The following is a 19425-nucleotide window of genomic DNA, read 5'->3' on the forward strand; positions in this document are numbered from 1 at the left end:
ACTCTGAAATCTATATTTTAGTGAAATAAAGCAAAATTCTTCTTTTTCTGCAAACAACTGCTATACAATCTGAGATATGTGCTTGGAAAACTCAACTAATTATCTATGGACTCATCTCTGGTGTCAGAGGAATGTTATGAAGAGAGATGGGTGATTTCACATTGATAGGGATTTGTAAGATAATTAGGGAGTAATGAATTGGCACACAATACACTGAATGCAGAAGCAAAGTAAAATCTTATAAAAATTAGTTTGGCAAAAAATAAACATGAGACAAATATAAAGAAAAGAGATTGAGTCCAATCAATTATACTATATTGAATGTTTCCACACTAATACACAAAATATGGCTTAAACAAGCAAGATGAGCTAGAAGTCATGAGGCATAAAGGCAAGTGTAATACAAAAAGGATTCTATAAACATAGTAAGATGAATTCCACCAGTAGAGCATTGGATTTGATAGGTAAACTTTATTTCACAAGAACAGGCAACACATATGAACCAGAAATGAGCTTACCTATACAGAGATCGATACAGAGATTCAAATAACAAGTATTATTTGAAATGTCAAGTTGAAATGGCAAACTAACAGAAGTACTATGTTCCTAGGGGTCTGATACATACCACCAAATCAGTCATTAGAGGTACATGATAATTTTATAAAGCAGATAATTGAAGCTTAAAAAAAATCATGAAGTAATTGTGATGATATATCCAGAAAGATAAGATAAAAGATACAAGATGAGATTAGATAACCTTTATTGACATTTTTACTGTGGGCACAAAGGCACACATCAAAAATGAAATTTAGTTGCCCGCTCTCAAAGTGAACACATGCATAACACACACCTAAACATACTATATACAACATATGTATAGAGCCACATCCCTACATATACATAACAAATAAATATTAAACACTGTCCATCATGAATATATAACAGAAGGAGAAGGCTTGAGAGTTCACAAGGTTAATGCTGTATGGAATGAAACTATGGCTGAATCTGGATGTTCTGCTTCGGATATCACGAAACCCGCTCCCAGAATGTAACAAGGAAAACAGGCCGTGATGTGGATGTGTAATGTTCCAGATAATCTTACGGACCCTGCTCAAGCAACGCTTCTGTGCTATGTCCTGGATGGGAGGGAGGGAACTGCCAATGATCTTTTTGGCCATCCTCACCACTCTCTGCACCACCTTCCTGTCTGCTTCCAAACCAGATGCTGTATGACAGGATGTTCTCAATCGTCCCCTTATAGAAAGTGGCGAGAATAGGAGAAGGAAGATGTGCTTTTGTCATGCGATGCAGAAAATGCAGGCGCTGCTGTGCCTGCTTCACCAATGTCTCGCTGTTGAGTGACCAAGCCAGCCTACTGGTTAACTGCACACCCAGGAATTTGATGCTGGTAACCATCTCCACTGGTGAATCATTAATGCACAGAGAAGTGTGGCTGTGCCTGCCTTTTCTGAAATCGACATTGATCTCTTTCATTTTTCAAGTATTTAAAACTAGGCTGTTTTCCTTACACCAATTCACCAACCTCTCAATCTCCTTGCGGTAAGCACCCTCATTGTCATCGTGAATAAGGCCCACTACTGTTGTATCATCTGCGAACTTCACAATATGATTGGTGGCAAACCTAGCACAACAGTCATGGGTCAACAGGGCGAACAGCAGCGGAGTTAGGACGCAGCCCTGAGGAGAACCTGTGGTCAAGAAAATGGTATTAGAGGTATTTGTTCCAACTCACACATATTGGGGCCTTTTGGTAAGAAAATCAAGAATCCAGTTGCACAAAGGAGTGTTTAAGCCTAAAAGGTCCAGTTTTTCTACTAGATGCTGGAGAATGATTGTGTTAAACGCTGAACTGCAGTCGACTAACAAACAAATATGAGTTGAAAGACTAATTTTGTCAAACATAAAATGCCTGATAATTTTTTTACTCATGATGATGGTAATTTTCTCTTTCCAAAGACAAAATTGTGGTGGGTGGTAGGGCAATTTACTACCTTAAATTTGTCTCTTACTAAACATTAAAGATACTAAATAAGGGTAAGTTTGGATGCAATGACCTTCATTGTTAAGACTTTTTGATTTACAAGAACTTGAAACAAAATGTCACCTGAAATCATGGTTTTTAAAATGGCCAATATTAATACAGTAAACTAATGGAAATGATAAAAGATAATATGAAAAGAAAATCTTAAAGATACTGTAATTGGCTGAAACACCTTGAAAAGGAAATTAAGGATAGTGCAATGTAAGAAAATATTAATGAAGAAGAAAACTAGGAGACGTCTAAAGAGCCAATATGGTTAAATAGTCAGGTTACAAAGAAGCTGACTAAAGGATATTAACAAAGTAAGTTAACAAGACTTCATCTCGGAAACAAGGAATAGAATCAGAAAAGTGAAAGTATATAGTGGGATAAGGTTAGAAGAAAGACAATTATCTAGCAACCTTGGGTTACTTAAATGTGCTGAAAGCAAAAGAAAGCAAGGAATGAATGAATGAACATAAGACGTAGTGATGAGAAAGTCTTAAATAACAATAACCACACAAAAACACACACAGGCCACAGAAGACCACTAAAAATATGAATAGGTTCTCAGTTAATATTTGAAATGATCATAGTTCAGCAAAATATATATTATCTATTACTAAAAATAGCCTGAATTCAATAACAAAAAAATAAAAATGTATTATTTTAAAACAGCAATTGAAATATCAATAGTAACAAAGCACTTTTGTTTTGTTTTTTAATTTGTAGACATTGACAATAGTGGATATGTCAGTGATTATGAACTTCAAGATCTTTTCAAAGAAGCAAGTCTTCCCTTACCTGGCTATAAAGTTCGTGAAATTGTGGAAAAAATTATAGCAGTCACAGATAGTAACAAGGATGGCAAAATCAATTTTGAAGAATTTGTCTCAGTAAGCAAGCTAATATCTTATGTTATATGTTTACCTGAATATAACTGGATTAGTATTAAGTAATTATATATGAAACAAACACTGTGCGGAGAGGCTGGGCCGGGCAAGGCGAAACTGGCGAGAAGCAGAAGAGGCGGCGAGCGCATGGCATCTAGCGTCCTGGGTGAAAGGGAAGNGAAGCGCTCAGAACACAGCCAGCAGGAAAAAACAGTCACCCAGGACGCCAGGTGCCAGCTGCCTCTTCTGTGCACACCCAAGCAGATTTGGCTTCTTGCCAGCTTTGCCTCGCCCGGCCCAGTCTCTCCGTGTGGTGAGGAGAGTGTGCCGCTGCCTGCCAAAACCAAGCAGGCTGAGGTCTGGGTGGCATAGCACAAGTAACGTGGACTTACTCCGTCCCCTCCCCCAGAGCTTACAGAGCCAGGTGTGTGAAGTGGGAGAGGGCAATTTGCTGGTCTCCTTCAGGGGATGCTGCCTTTCTTCATTCCTCGCAGAGGGGGATCCTTCCCCCGCTGTGTTTCTTGCCTGTTTTTCTCCCTCCCTCATCGCAAATATCTTCCTGCCACTCTGCTCTTAAGGCTGTGCAGCTCTTGTCCAGGAATTTACAGTGGCCTTTCAAGCCATGGCCACTGGCAGCATGGCCGCCAGCCGCTCTGGCAGACTTCCCTCCCCCTTGTCCCTTCCTGGGCACGGAGGGAGGAAGGAAGAAGATGGGAATGAGAAAGGGAGGCAGGGAAGAAAGGAATTGACAATGAGAGGGAGTGAATGAAAGAAGGAAGGATGGGACAATGAGAGGGAGGGAGGGAGGGAAAGAAGGAAGGAAGGGACAATGAGAAGGAAGGAAGGGACAATGAGAGGGAGGGAAGGAAGGAAGGAATGAAATCGGAATGAGAAGCAGGGAGGCAGGGAAAGAGGGAAGGTAGAGATGGAGGGAGCAAGGAAGGAAGGAAGGAAATCGGAATGAGAAGCAGGGAGGCAGGGAAAGAGGGAGGGTAGAGATGGAGGGAGCAAGGAAGGAAGGAAGGAGGGAGATTGGAATGAGAGAGAAGGGGGGTCTGAGGGAAGTCCTGCCTTAGCACTTGGCCACCAGCAGACCTGCTGCCCTTTCGCCATCCCCTTGCCCCCTTCTCCTGGCCTATCCTGAGGGTCTCCCATCCTATCGCTAAGGATGTTTTGGTTACAAAGCTTGGTGTCTTCACATGAAGAGGAAGTGGGCCTCCCTCTGACCCAAGCACTTTGCCCTCCTGCACCCACCATGAGCAACCTGCCCAAGGAGAGTGGACACATCAGTAGCAGCAGCCCTGATGAGGAGGTAAGCCCAGCCAAGAGCCCCCTCAGGGAAGTGGGGCTGGAGTGGGTTGGGCTGCAGGGTCCTGGTGCCCGAGAGCTCAAGGGCCGGGCTGGGCGCTTGCCTTCCGCTGCCCAGGACTCTGGGCAGCCCATGCCACTGTCCGGGAGTCCCCCACGCAGCCCAAGAGGGACGGTGAGGCTCCTTTAGTGGATCATGCTCTGGCACCTACCCCAGTCCCACCTCCCTCCATCAGAGACCCATGGATCCCCCCACAGCCCCACCCGCACCCCCCACAGGAGCCCTGCGACCTGAGCAATGTTGAGCTGGCCACCCCCCGGCCATTGACTTCACTTGTCAAAAAGTTGCAAAAAGTGATCACATGACCCTGGGACACTATGACCGTCATAAGTATAAATCAGTTGCCAAGCATCCGAATGTAAATCACATGACCCTGGGGATGCTGCAACAGTCATAACTGTGAAAAATGGTCTTAAGTCACTTTTTTCAATGCCATTATAACATCGAACAGTCACTAAGCAAACTGTTGTAAGTCGAGGACTACCTGTACTTTATCACTTTTTTCCTTTTTTTCGATCATCAAGTTTTTGATACCTTGCTAGATGACTGGTGGTACTAGAATATTGCCATATCCTAAAAGTGGTAGTCTGTGAAAAAAGCCCTGCCATAAGATTCTGGAAAGAGGTACAGACCTCCTTAACAGATAGCTTTCTTATTTTGTATTTTTGGGCTTCTTATTCAATTAGAGGCTGCATTAGAAGCTGTTGATTTTTTTTATTGGTATAAGTGTAAAAGTATATTCTTTATAGATATATATCCAAAATATTTTAGTTTTCTTATAGTCTAAAAAGATCAAATATGAATGAATTAAATAATAAAGAATTATAAATGTCCTTGATTTGTTCCTTTTCTCTCTCCCACCCCTTCTCCAGATAATTGATTTACTTTATGGTATAACTTCCATGCTTCAGTTAGTTGGAACAATTAAGTAGATGTGCTAAGAAAACAGGAAAAAAAAAGTTAGCAAATATACTACTGTTTTGACATGGCTGCTCTTTGATGATTTTCTGTTCTATTTGATGTTGTTTTGTTCTAGGTTATTCAGGAACTGAAAAGTAAAGATATTAGCAAATCATTTCGAAAATCCATAAACAAGAAACTGGGAATTACTGCAATTGGAGGAACATCATCCAGTTCTAGTGAGGGAACTCAGCATTCTTATTCAGGTAACAAAATAGTATTGTTCAAAGAAACCTTTTTTTGAATGTAATGCCAAGATTAAGATTTATGCAGTTCTTATAATTAAAGAATGACCTGCTCAAAATAAATAAACTTTTGTCCTCTAGTGCCCTATTGACTCACTAGTTCCTTATTCAACAGTTCCATCTCCCACTGGAGCTAATATTTCCATAATCATGACAGTCTCCTTCCTTTCTTGCACAATGACTGAAAAATGAAGAACATAGATTTTATCCATTTCAGCAGCTTTTGAGAGTGAGATGTTCCTCCTGGGGACATCTCACTGAAATTGTAATTACCCAGCCAGGGTAGAGGCCCCACTGCCTTTTAATTTGGATTGATTGTTGATATGCCATCATATCATGCCAACTCTTAATGACTACATAAGTAGATTTTCTCCAATATGATCTGTCCCTAACCTAGTCCACATGACTGACCCAATTTTACAATATTTTGCAGTGGTTGTTAAGTGAATGCCACGATCTTTAACTGAACTAATGATTCACTATGGGTTGGCTTTCTCAAAAACCGAAAGTAAATGCTTGTTTTCAGCAAAACCATTGTAAAATGTAGACACATGACTGCGAGATTCTGCAAATGATAATAAATAGGGATTAATTGCCAAGTATCTGACATGTAATCATATGACCATAGAGAGAGACCCAGTGATTGGAATATTAGAACTGGGTAGCGAGTACCCAGGGAGACCCATTGTAAGTCTGAATGATTGTTAAGTGACTGGTCATAAGTCAAGGACTACCTGTAAGAATAAAACAGTATAGTATCTAACAATTCCTAATAACGTATTAGATTGTGAAGAAAATTAGCTTCTTCTTCCATTGACCATCATCTTATTGAACCGATACTATTGCTGCATAAGAATACTTTTATGGGACTGCAGTCATGTTACATAGAATTTTTTTGCAGCTATATGGACCTTCTACCTTGGAAGTAATTCAGTCCAACTTTTTAAAGGCTGTTCTCCATGTCCCTTGATAAACCATAAATGCACTCTCCTATTTGGAACTTGGTTATGTCATTTCTGAGGCTAGGCTGAAATTTTGCCAATTGAAATGCTAGGGTGAATCATTGGTTCATTGTACACTATTGGATATTTTTACCATCTTTTTGAAAAATCATATAAACTTCAGTTTTTCTTATTATTCTTATAATGGCTATAACCTCTAAATGAAGAAGTCTAGTTAAAAGTTTTGGCAGAGCTTAAGCAAAGAGAATTGGACCTTGATATTCAAAAAAATCAAAATTTTCTCATCTTTATATATCTCATATTTAAATACCTTTATATATCTCATATCTAAATATTTGTTTTATATCCATCATACTCCACAAAGAAAAGTATTCACATTGACACAATTTAATGTCCTATTTTCAATGATTACTAAGGATATATAACATAGTATTCCCTATTAGGATTGCTTTTACAAGTGTGCAAAGACAGCAAGGTTGAGTCTGTGGTACATGTATTGCTAGACTGCTCTTAAAATATATTTTCCTCTTGTATTTTCCAGAAGAAGACAAGGTTGCATTTGTTAACTGGATAAATAAAGCTCTTAAAGATGACCCTGACTGCAAACATTGTCTCCCTATGGATCCATCAAATAATAGCCTTTTTAATTCACTTGCTGATGGTATCCTTCTTTGGTATGTTCAGTTTTTAAAAAATATTTATCAAAATACTGGCTGGTGAGTTCTTAAGACATTAACATTGCTTAATTTTGATACTATTAGCCCTATTTATTTTAGTTGGAAAGTTAAGCAAATTTTGAATTCATTGAAATCAATAAAATTAAACCATATACTGGTAGTCCTCGCTTATGAATATTAATTGGCATTTGGAATTCTGCTAAGCGGCACAGTCATAAAATGCAATGTCATGTGACTGCCCTGACTTATGAAGGCAGTCCTTTCAAGTCCAATTGTTGTCATTAGGCAAATTCTCCAGTCATGGTATGCTTCATAATCGCTGCTTCTGCATTGCTATTAGCAGTCTCATTGAGGAATTTTACAAAGGAAATGTCCATTCTCCCTTACCTCCCCTACCATTCATATCCACCTTGGATAAGAATGAACAGTAGCCTTGGTTGTATATTGAATGCTTTAATACTAATCCCAGAAATTATCCAAGTATAAGCATTTGAAAATCAAACTTAAGCTAATTGTTTCTAGCATGGTGCTGTTTTCTAAGTGCTATTGTCTTCATTCTCCATGCTAAGTCAAAGACAGTTCTGCTATTTTACATCTTAGCAGGGAGGAAATGTATGTTACATGAATATGCTTATGCCTCTTCCTCTGTCTGTAGTACGTTCTAAGCAAATTCTTCAGTTAATAACAGTTGAAAACAGTATATGAAAAAACTAAATGAATTATAGCTATGCATGTTACTTACATTATTCCACTTCTGGAAACAAAATACTCATTCCATAAGTTTCCATATTCTGTAATTCTATTAAATGTTTTGCTATTTAATTTGTTCACATTTATGGATAATTTTAATCTGCCAATCTTTTAAATCACTCACACTATTTTTTTCAGATTAAGCTAACAATTATTTTTCTTTATTTTCAAGCAAAATGGTTAATTTATCTCAGCCAGATACAATTGATGAAAGAGCAATTAATAAGAAGAAGCTTACTGCATTCACTAGATCAGTAAGTAAACCATAGTCAAAATCTAGCTAGTTCAAGGGCAATTAAGAAGATGAACAAGGCAAATTGTAAGCTGCAAGACATATATGGATGATGTTTGGGAAGGAGATTAAAATTTGATCGTAGCTCTTATGTAAAATTACACTATGATGCAAATGCAAACTTGAAAATTTCTTGCCCAAGCCAAAAATTTTGAGCAAGAATAGTATTAATCCTATATACCTAATTAGCATGTAGCTAATTATTATTTTAAAACATTTAAAAGAATTTGGTTGGCTTAATACTGCTAAGTTGCAATATACCACATCTGATTGAAATGTATTTTAATTTTACAATTTGGGCCTGATGTGTGAAACTGAAAATCTGAAACTCCTAAATGATTAAAATTGACAGAAATTGATTATATAATTAATCTAAATCTGCAACTGAAAAATTGTACTAAGATACATATAAAAAAACCTGCACTGAGTGACAACAAACCAATGTTAGAATTTTAAAAATGTCACATTAAGTGTTCTGTGATCTCAGAATGCAATTAATTCTAGAGGAGTCTCTTTCATGTTTATTGGGCACTCCAAAAATAGGTGGTTAGATTCCAATCTCCATATCTCCATTTTAGAAATGACAGAGATTTTATGTTTTGTAGATATTATACATTGAAGACATTTTAGTTATTTTAGACTCTGAACAAGGAGATTTATCCTTCATGGGGTGTAGCTAAGAAGATTGTTTTACTTATTATTTTGTTTTATTTATTAAATTTATATGTCTTCTTATCTTATGTCTGAGGCAACTCTGGACAATTTTACTCCAGTGGGAAGTAATAGAATAAAAAATACTTTCAATATAGGAAATAGCTTTTTATTGCATAAAGTTTGATCAATATGACTCCAGTTAGCCAAAGTTTAATTTGTTGTTTGAGACCTGGGTTTCAATTATATTTAAGAGTATTGAACATACATTTTACTTTCAATATTTCTTTCAATATTTTTCTGTATTTTCTTTATCTTTGTTTCTGCTTTCTTATATTTCTTATATTTTATTTTTGTATTTGGGGATTTTTTTCTCTCTTCTGGTTATAGATGGAAAAATGCATATAAAAAGAAGGCAATCAATTGTAATATTTCTAGTTATTTAAACTTTCTATATATACTGCATTGTTGTAGTAAATCCATAATATATGAGCCTTTGAGTAGAACAGTTTCAGGAAGCTTTCTGGAAATTTTTTTGCAAAGCTAATGACTCAGTTTTTCATTTCTAGTACATAATTTGGCACAGAGTGATATTAGTAATACATTTGTAACATGTTTGTAGAACATATCAATTCAAATTGTTCTAGTTTTGCTATGCCTATTAACTACCTCCAATTTTACATTTCCCCCTACCAAACAACCTTTTGTTTCAGCATATATTTTTCCATTCAAAACATTTTATGTATGTGTGTGTATTCATCTCTGATTCAAAAGGCCTTATTTAGCTTTCAGACCTCCATTTTTCTTACATCTTTCTTATGATATCTATTTTGATATCATAGTTATATAGCAATTTTTAGAAAATCCTAGTACAGGTATATTCTGAGTTATGATGGTAACATTTATATTGTTAAGTTACTAAAAGAATAAATATAAATTAATAAATTAAATACTTAATATTATAGAATAACTTATTAAATGCTGATTTTCAATGTTTTAAATATGCTAAAAAGTTCACGTCAGCTGATTTATGAAATGCTTTCTTAGTCTGTTCATTTTACATTGTTTCTTCCTCTTTTTTTTTTGCTTTGTTTTTAGGAAAATCTAGATCTAGCACTAAATTCTGCATCAGCTATTGGTTGTACGGTAGTTAACATTGGATCACAAGATCTAATAGATGGAAAGCCACATTTGGTGTTAGGATTATTATGGCAAATTATTAAAGTTGGTCTTTTTTCTGATATAGAGATTTCCAGAAACGAAGGTGAGAATTTTAAACACTCATCAGGAATAATAAATTCTGTAGCTTAAACATATTTTGTTTTTCTTTTGAAGTTCCAGAATAATATTTATTGAAAACCTTTTCCAGCTCTTATTGGTTTGCTAAATGATGGGGAAGAATTGGAACAATTAATAAAATTGTCTCCAGAAGAACTTCTGCTACGCTGGGTTAACTACCATTTGAATAATGCTGGGTGGAAGAAGATAAGCAACTTTGGTCAAGACATTAAGGTATCTTACTTAAACTGTAATAAACAAAGCAATTATTACAATCTGAATTTTAAAAATGGAACTAATCAAAGTTTTCATAAATTATTCCACTGTTGCGTTTTAATAAAAAGTACACTAATTGAAATATTTTGAACCTAACATACTATTGCCAAACATCGCCAAGTTATGAAAGACCAATTCTTAAATAAATAAAGGTGTGCTAATAAGTGGTTTAATGTCTTCTCCAGGAGGCTGGGTGTAGTTCTATTGGAATGGAGTATATAAAACTTGACTGACAGATAAGGAATTCCATGGTCTCAAAAAGCCATTTATAAAACTTGTAGAAGAATAATGCATATAAAATTAAGTCTTATGATTATAAGAAAAATATCATTTCTAGAATCAAGAATTATGGAACCAAATTAATACCTAAAACATAAAATAAGGAAATAACATAAATAATTTCCTTACTTTTTATTATATTATTAAACTTGTATGTAGTACAATTCCCAAAAGCTCTGGTATCCAGAAAAGTGGGACAGTTGCAACTGGAATTGTTTAGAACTTTGGATCCAGAGGAAAACAAGTGAGCCTAGATACCTGTATATAGAGATTCAATTCATGTATAAGCTGAACTTTAAGCTGAGGAGTTCTTCTGGTTCTGCAAAGTCTCTGTTGTGAGCCAGTAACACTTGATGATGCTCTCCATCAAGATCAACTCCTGTATTTTTTTAGCAGTTTATCCAGGCACCTTTTTATTGCTATAAATCTGCAGATACATCCTGAGTATAATCCTATACTTTTGTCTTTTTCAGAAGGGTATCCTCCGAGAGAGAGATGAAAATTCAGTAACAAGCTATGTTCTATACAGAACACATATAGAATATGACAGCAGCATATTAGTATAACGATTCCAGTAATTCAGCATCAGATCAGTGTACATGAATAATTTTTGTTTAAAATTTACATTGTTCATTTCAGGACTCAAAAGCTTACTATCATCTTTTGAATCAAATTGCACCCAAACAAGGCAACAATGGAAAAACAGCCATTGTGATTGATCTTTCAGGCTTTAATGTAAGTGTTCCATTAAACCTTTCAGATTACAAACGCTGGCTAGGTTGGAGAACCAAGTTATAGCATTTCTACTAAACACATCTAACAGATTTCTTGAATAGATAATTAAACAGTATGATTGAATGGATAATTAACAATGATACTTTTAACTCAATCCTTTTTTAAAAAAGAATAGTTTTGTATGATCTGATGAACTGTTAAAAAAAGTTATAATCCAGCCAGCTGATGTGATAGTTTAATTATGACTCTTAATGTTGGGAGATACTTTGAAAATCGATAGAATATGCTTCAAATATACAGTTGAAGATTTATTTCAATTTATTTTTGTCTCAAGTTTATATGGTAGAGCCAATTATGACTTTTTTACCATTACATAGTCTTAGATAATCCTGACTATTCAGATCTGATCTAATCTGGCTTCAAGCTCTGAGACTGAAAAATTTCCCAAACAGACAAGTAAATCTGAAAAAGATATGGCTGCTTATTCAAACATTATGCTTTGAATGTGTTTCCATACGTTTAGAGGCACCTGCTTTGAAACATTTGTAAAATCTTAACAGTCCCTTAACAAGTAGAAAATGAGAAAATAAACGCAGGGGTGTCAAACTGCCGGCCCATGGGCCGGAGGTGTCACAAGAAAACCATGCCCACCCCATTGCTGGCAATGGGGAAAAAGCTCCAATACATCATGCGACATCACGTGATGTCGCAAGTTTGACATATCTGAAATAAAGGAAAACAAAACAGATAGTATTTTCAGAAGAACTCTTCTAGGAATATAACAGCAAAGCATGTTACCCTTTTTACCATTGTATAGGCTGCTTTTCTTTTTTCATAATAATATATTCTTGATTACCGTATTGTGTTTGCCTAGTCAGTCTGTTCTTGGAGATTATATAAGAAACCTCTGAGAATGTTATTTTGTGTTTAATGAAAACAATTGTTTCCTTTAGATCTTCTGAGGGAAGAGTATGGTGAACTACTATAACTGATCCAAAGCAGATTCTAAATGCATTTAAATGCAATCAGGAATCCTGCAAAACCAGGATTTCTGGTTTGCTTCTGTAACTAGAATATTATGTCTAATGCAAACTTGGGTGCATATATTTTATTTTAAATTTGCAATTTATTTTTCCCCAGGAACCAAATGATCTGAGGAGGGCTGAATATATGCTTCAACAAGCAGATAAATTGGGTTGCAAACAGTTTGTGACTCCTACAGATGTCGTTGCAGGCAACCCTAAACTTAATATAGCCTTTGTTGCAAACCTCTTTAATACTTACCCTGCCCTACAGAAGCCTAAAAGCAATTCTTATGATTTCAATTTATTAGAAGGTAAGTAACTTCAACACATATTAATTGGGATATTAGAGAAATATTTGCCTTTGGTTGTTTATTGTTTTTTAATTTAAATAATCTAATGGGGATATTGTTTCCTGTTTGTTTAATAGTGTACTTGCCTGCTGCCTCTTCCTTAATGGCTTAGGACAGCTTAGAGCAATACAATTAAAACAGCAACAGTTTAGTTAAAACAAATGCTAAACCAGATTAAAAGATTTGACTATGATTTGAGCTTCTTTCTAAATCCTAAGGAGAGTGAAGTATTGCCAAATTCTAGCCAGCTGAGTTTCTGGATTGTCTTCAAAACCATTCCATAAAGACAACTGCAGTCTTTGGTTGTCAGTGTACAAGCTTTTCTTCTTCACTTATGGACATGATTTATCAACCAAAGTCAATAAAAGCATATTTTGATTTTATTAATGGTCCAGGATTTAATGCTGGATTCAAAAGGGACTCCCAGATTGCAAATCTGATCCTTAATGGAAAATGTACACTTTTCCAGAGCAGGCATTTTCCCCAAATCCTGAAGTCCACCTTCTGTATCAGTAACAACTCCATCTTGTCTGTGAAAAGTTTCTCTAACATCAAGTCCCTTGTTCTCTAACATAAATGATATTATTTCATTTGAAAGTTTAGTTCACAGTGTTTTCTCCAACCATGCTCCCACCCATATAATTTTACATGAATTTGGAGTCACACACAAACACTTATAAATCTAATTGCAAAAGTTAAGAATGGAAAAGATTTCCCCAATTCAGGTAGTCCTCAACTTACAATCATTCTTTTAGTGACCATTTGAAGTTACAATGGCACTAAAAAAGTGATTTATGATTGTTTTTTACACTTATGACAATTGCAGCATCCCCGTGATCATGTGATAGAAATTTGGACACTTGGCAACTGACATGTATTTATGATAGTTGCAGTATTCGGGGCTCATATGACCTCACAAAGTCAATGGGGAGGTGAGATTTACTTAACCACCAAATTACTAACTTAGTTGCAGTGATTCACTTAACAACTGGCTAAAAGGATGTAAAAAGGGGCAAAGCTCACTTAATAATTCTGTTGCTTAGCAATGGAAATTTTGGTCTCAATTGTCATAAGGGAAGGACTACCTGTATAATTGAAGTTTGCTTTTTTGAATGTAAGAAATACCTATTTCTGGAGATAGGGTATGTGGATGGGGAGGAGTTCCAATCACATCAAGATCTTGGATCTTAAAGTGTTTTTTAGGAGTTAAGCACACTCAAATAGTGAAATTAAGCTAGTGCTCATAATCTTGTGTTTCATAACTTTCCAATCTTTCTTCAAAAATGCAGATTTGACTCCTCCTACTGTAGGTACTGTATTTAGTCGAGGGCTTTTGGCTTGTCAAAGTATAGTTTGAAATCTGTTTTCCCTTTCATTCTATTACTGTTATTACTGCCCTCTTTGTAACTGTCCTGCTTTTATGACCTGTTGTTTTTCTTTTAATATGCCATTACAGCTGTGTAAAAATATTAGTATTAGACATTTATTTTAAAGTCATATAAAATGCCAGCTTAACTTTACTTGATTACGTAATCGAGTTCTTGGGAGTCATGATATGAAACCTCACAAATGTGAATGAAAAGATCAAGTTGTTAAGAGTGAAAATTCTGTTCCCTAAATTCAACTATTTGTTCAAGGCATGTATCCAAGACAGTTTTTGCCTTAGGCTTATAAAAGAAAATTATGGAGAAAAAAACAAGGCAAATATAAAAAAATAAACATAGTTTTTTTAAGATTTATAGTAATTATCACAGTTGAAATAAAGTTAGAAGTTGCTAGTAGTGTTATCACTATGAACTGGATTGGAAACATTTCAAAGACAGACAGAATAATATGGCATTCTATATTCCTTTTAGCATAGCATATTGAAATGGTTGCTGGATAATTCTTGAAAACACAAGGGCTTTCCCCTCACAGCTGTGCTGATACACATATCTGCAGTCCGTGGCAGAAATTTAAGCTGATATAATTTGTGCCATCCCATCAGATAAGTCCTATTTTGTGTGATAAGGCTGAGATTAGGTGCTGTTCTTATAGTTTTACAGGTAGTCCTCAGTTAACCAGAATTTGGATCACAGTTTCCATCACTAAGCAATTTGGTCAAAAAATGTGATATCACGTGATTGCTTAGCCACAGTAATCCTCTTAGTACCCATTGCCATCATTAAACAAATCCTACCCAGTCCTTAGGCAAGGACCCATCCCAATCCAAACCATTGCTGGGTTGGTACTTCCCAGCTCTGAGCCTCAGTAAGCATGGGTAAGACTGCCTCCTTTTGAACTCCATTCAGCTGCCTGTCTCCCCCCATCTCTATAATTTTGGCCACCAACACTCTGCCAACTCTGCCACCCTGCACTCTACTGGCCTCCTCAGCAGCAGGAGGAAAAAACAGCAAATATCAACTGGGAGTGGCAGGGCCAGCAGAGCACAGGTTGCCAGAACTGATGGAGCAAGGTTGTGAGGGGATGCGTGAGAGGCACCATGCAGGTCAGTATGGCTATGGCAAGAAGCAGGGTACAGGTCTGGGAGGGTACAAGAGAGGTGTTGTTCAGGTCTGCAAGAGTGCCCAAGAGGTGCCACACAGTTGAGAGGGTGCCAGCCAGTACACGTGCAATGGGGCTGGGGGAGGATGTGTGGGTGGGTGACACCCAGTGACTTGACTTTCTGGGAAAACCAGCAGGAAAGATTGCAGATGATGACATGATTTCAGGAAGCTTGGCAAGCAGTTGTAATGGTGAACTGGTTGCCAATTACCCAGGTTGACATCATGTGACAATGGGGTTGCTGGGATGGCTGGAACTCCAAGGACTGGTTGTAACTACCATTGGTTCAAGTGCTGTCTTAACTTGGAAATATCTCTGGCCATGCAGGGATAGTTTGAGGACTACCTGTAATTCCATTTTAATTTTATTATAAAAATATTCAAATATTAGAAGTAATACAATAAGAGTAAAAGATAGACAAAATGAATTGTGTTTTGATTGGCAGTACTGAGAGTTGCTTGCTATAAAATCCAATGGAGAAATATATCTTATGCTCAATACAGTCATGACTGAAGATGGATAGATTTATTTTCCTTGCAAAATGAATTTGAAGTTAGTCCTATTTTGATGACCAAAATTAAATATTCAGCGTTTTTCTATTTTGAGAAAATGAAAAATAATCAGCATGTTTGATCATATCCGTTTCTGATCTCTATGTATGCCAATTGCTGCCCAACATTGCGATTACAGAAGAAAAGTGCCACAAGGCATGTTATTACCATGTTCCAGTTTGTGCTGGTTATCTATTATTCATATCTATCCCACAGAAAGCAAACGCATATATTCTTGAGAAGGTACCTATTAAACAGTGAACAAGAATGAAAGTTATAGTGATGGTGGGTGGTAATGAAGAAGTTTAAGAATTTGATTTTAGAGTGGCATATTAAATGTAACCTTTTTTTTACTTTCACAGTTCTTTCAGTCAGAATTGATTTTTTTCAGCTTGCATGTTATTTTCTGCATTATTTAGCATGAAGTTTTAATTTTTATTGTGAATTTGCCAAATGTACTCTTTAGCATCCCTTCTTTCGATAACCAATTTTCTTGGAAGCATGTTAATTCACTCTGAAGTATTCAGAATATATTTCAGTTACAGATTGAAATACCTTTTGAAACAAACCTTAATAATTAATCCCAAAAGGGATTATAGTGCCAATTTATATAATAAGGTTAGTGAATAAGCAATTGGATAACATTTCACATATATATATTTCTCAACATATATATATGAAATAATGACACAGTTAATGCATGATTTTAATGAGAACTGGTACATTGTGAAGAAATGTCAAATAATGAAGGCTGCAAAAGAAAATATAGATTTTTCCTGAACTGTGCCAGTGACCAATCCTATTGGCCAGTATTATAGGCAGCTGAAATGGGCTTTGACTAGATGTAGTCATATAGACCTCAAACATGCAATTTGATGGTCTTTTTTTGCTATTACTGTGCTCTAAGTATTTTTGCACAGTAAGTATCCTTTTTATAGTTTGATTTAATTCAGATTTGTTTATTCTTCACCCATTTATATATCTTTCCACTTTATGATAGCATTTCTTTCTCCTGCTTTGTGATATCATACCTTCTATTTGGGATTCAATAGTTTTAAAAACAGACCAAAAATCAGAATATAATTAAATTATCATCTTTGTACTGTAGGTGAAAGTAAGGAAGAAAGAACATTTAGAAATTGGATGAATTCATTGGGTGTAACTCCTTATATTAATCACTTATACAGGTAAAAAAATAAATCCTTATGTAGTTTTTACCCTGAGGAAACCTTGCTCAGATAAAATATGCTGAAATATACCAATGCTCTTAAGTGTTTTAGATTGTTTCTTTGTTTCAAGGTTTGATATAAAATTATACGTGGTAATGCAGTAGTACCAACTTCAGTCACCATTTTTCCTAGTACACCTGTGCTGATTCATTTAAGCTTATTTGAATTAATGCTTATTTTATATCTGCATCCAAGGGCAAGGTTGTTGTATCTGGCTCAAAACTGTTGCCAGTTTGGGCAGTATTATTTTTAGGTATATTGACGATTTGAATATGACCCTAAAGATATTGGAGAATTGAACTGGTGGCTAGAATGCAAAGTTGATTTTTTTTTACAGACAACTATCAATTCTAGGAGCAATTTGAGAGCCTACATTGCATGTTCTTTCTGATATACCTCTTGAATAAGTATTGTTTCAATACAGTACTATTTTATAATGAAATAAAGATGGTAATAGTTTATTATTATATTACATTTCATTGGATTCCCCCTCAATGTAACAATGATAATTCAATATGGAACAGTTCAAATCTGTTGGCCCTGAGGAAGTAGAAAGGATCCATTTGACCACTTGCTCATGAGACTCATGCACCCCATAATTGGCTAAGACTGCTGGGGGGGGAGTGATATGTGAATGAGTTTTTGTTGGGGTGAATTTATCCTTGAGATGGGTTTTTTTCTTCACCTCTTAAGGAAGTGTTGATTTGCCCCCTCCTAAATAAGTCATCACTGGATCCCACTGTACAGGACAACCTCCAGCCAGTGTCAGACCTCCCTGTTTTAGGGAAACTCATGGCGGTGGTGATCACACAGCAGGTTCAGTCAGGATCCAGACCTGGACGTGTTTCTGGATACAGAAACAACATTGATTTGGATGATCTCTGATGGGATCAGGTGGAGGTAGGGCATCCATCCTGGCTCTTCTTGCCTTCTCAACGACTTTCAATACCATTAATCATAGTATCTTTCTGGATGAGCTTCAATTATTGGGGGTGGCACAATATTGGACTGGTTCTCTTTCTTCCTATGGGGCCAGCATTAGTTGGTATTGATTGGCAGTGAAAGGCTCTGCCCATGACCCTTGCAAAATTCAGAGCTTTCCCCCTTCCTATTTAACATCTACATGAAATTGCTCAGTGAGATCATTTGTTGCTATGGGATTATTATATATCTCTGACCCTGGTAAATTAAGCAGTGCTGTTGATGTCTTGTCTTGGTGCCTGGAGGCTGCGAGACTGAATGGGGAACAATAAAACTAAATTGTTTTGGGTCTTCAGGATCTGGTATTTGGTGCTAGATGGGGTGGCACTGGTCCAGACAGACCCAGTGTGCAATCTGGGGTTCTTTCTACTTTCAAGACTTCTGCTTGAGGAGTAGATACAGGCTAGGAGGGCCTTTACACAAATTTCTGTTGTGTGCCAGTTGTATTTGTTCAGAAACCATGAAGTTCTGCTCACCTCCCAAATAAAGTACTTAAATATGCTCTACATGAGGCTGTCCTTGAAGAGTATTTAAAAGCTTCAGCTGGTGCAAAATGCAGTGGTATGATAAAGTTACCTTTTCAGACAAAGGAAACTATCTGAAATGGCATACGGTTTCCTGCTTGAGCAGGGGATTGGACTAGAAGACTTCCAAGGTCCGTTCCAATTCTGTTATTGTGTTATGTGTGCCCTTAGACACGGGTATCAAACTCGCCGCATCACGTGACATGTCACAACATATTGTGACTTTTTTTGCATTGCCGGAGCTGGTGTGGGTGCGGCCTCTGTATGATGCAACCGGTCCGCAGGCCGGCAGTTTGACACCCCTGCCTTAGGCGAACACACACACCTCCATGATCTGCATTGATTATTAGTTCACTTCCAGATACAATTCAATATGCTGTTTTTGACCTTTAAAGCCCTATGTGGCATTAGGACAGGTTGAGGTATTGCCTCTCCCCAATTACATCTTGTCCCATTATGTGCTATCCCACTTACTCATATGCACACATAACAGTGGTATAGAGCATGGGTGTCAAACTCAGCGCATCATGTGATGTGTCATGACTAATAATAATAATAATAATAATAATAATAATAATAATAATAATAATAATAATAATAATAAAGTTGGAAGAGACCTTGGAGGTCATCAAGTCCAACCCCCTGCTCAGGCAGGTAACCCTATACCATTTCGGACAAATGGCTGTCCAGTTTCTTCTTAAAAACTTCCAGTGTTGGAGCATTCACCGCTTCTGGAGGCAGGTTGTTCCACTGGTTAATTGTTCTAACTGTCAGGAAGTTTCTCCTTAGTTCTAGGTTGCTTCTCTCCTTGAT

At 36.5% G+C, this 19425-nt stretch overlaps 1 protein-coding gene across 2 annotated transcripts in view; it reads left to right on the plus strand.

Annotated features, from left to right (window-relative positions):
- The window catches only part of PLS1 (plastin 1), a gene marked incomplete at its 3' end in the record, with an annotated part of 45313 nt that overhangs the window by 21470 nt on the left and 4418 nt on the right, over positions 1–19425 (plus strand). For both annotated transcript variants that reach the window (XM_015821096.1, XM_015821097.1), the window contains 9 exon segments: positions 2774–2937; positions 5340–5469; positions 7012–7144; positions 8070–8151; positions 9939–10104; positions 10210–10352; positions 11313–11408; positions 12549–12744; positions 16987–17065. In XM_015821096.1, the coding sequence (XP_015676582.1) occupies positions 2774–2937; positions 5340–5469; positions 7012–7144; positions 8070–8151; positions 9939–10104; positions 10210–10352; positions 11313–11408; positions 12549–12744; positions 16987–17065 (1189 nt within the window).

The sequence above is a fragment of the Protobothrops mucrosquamatus genome, unplaced genomic scaffold (assembly GCF_001527695.2).
Source record: "Protobothrops mucrosquamatus isolate PMUCROS unplaced genomic scaffold, P.Mucros_1.0 scaffold1251, whole genome shotgun sequence".
Taxonomy (NCBI): Eukaryota; Metazoa; Chordata; class Lepidosauria; order Squamata; family Viperidae; genus Protobothrops; species Protobothrops mucrosquamatus.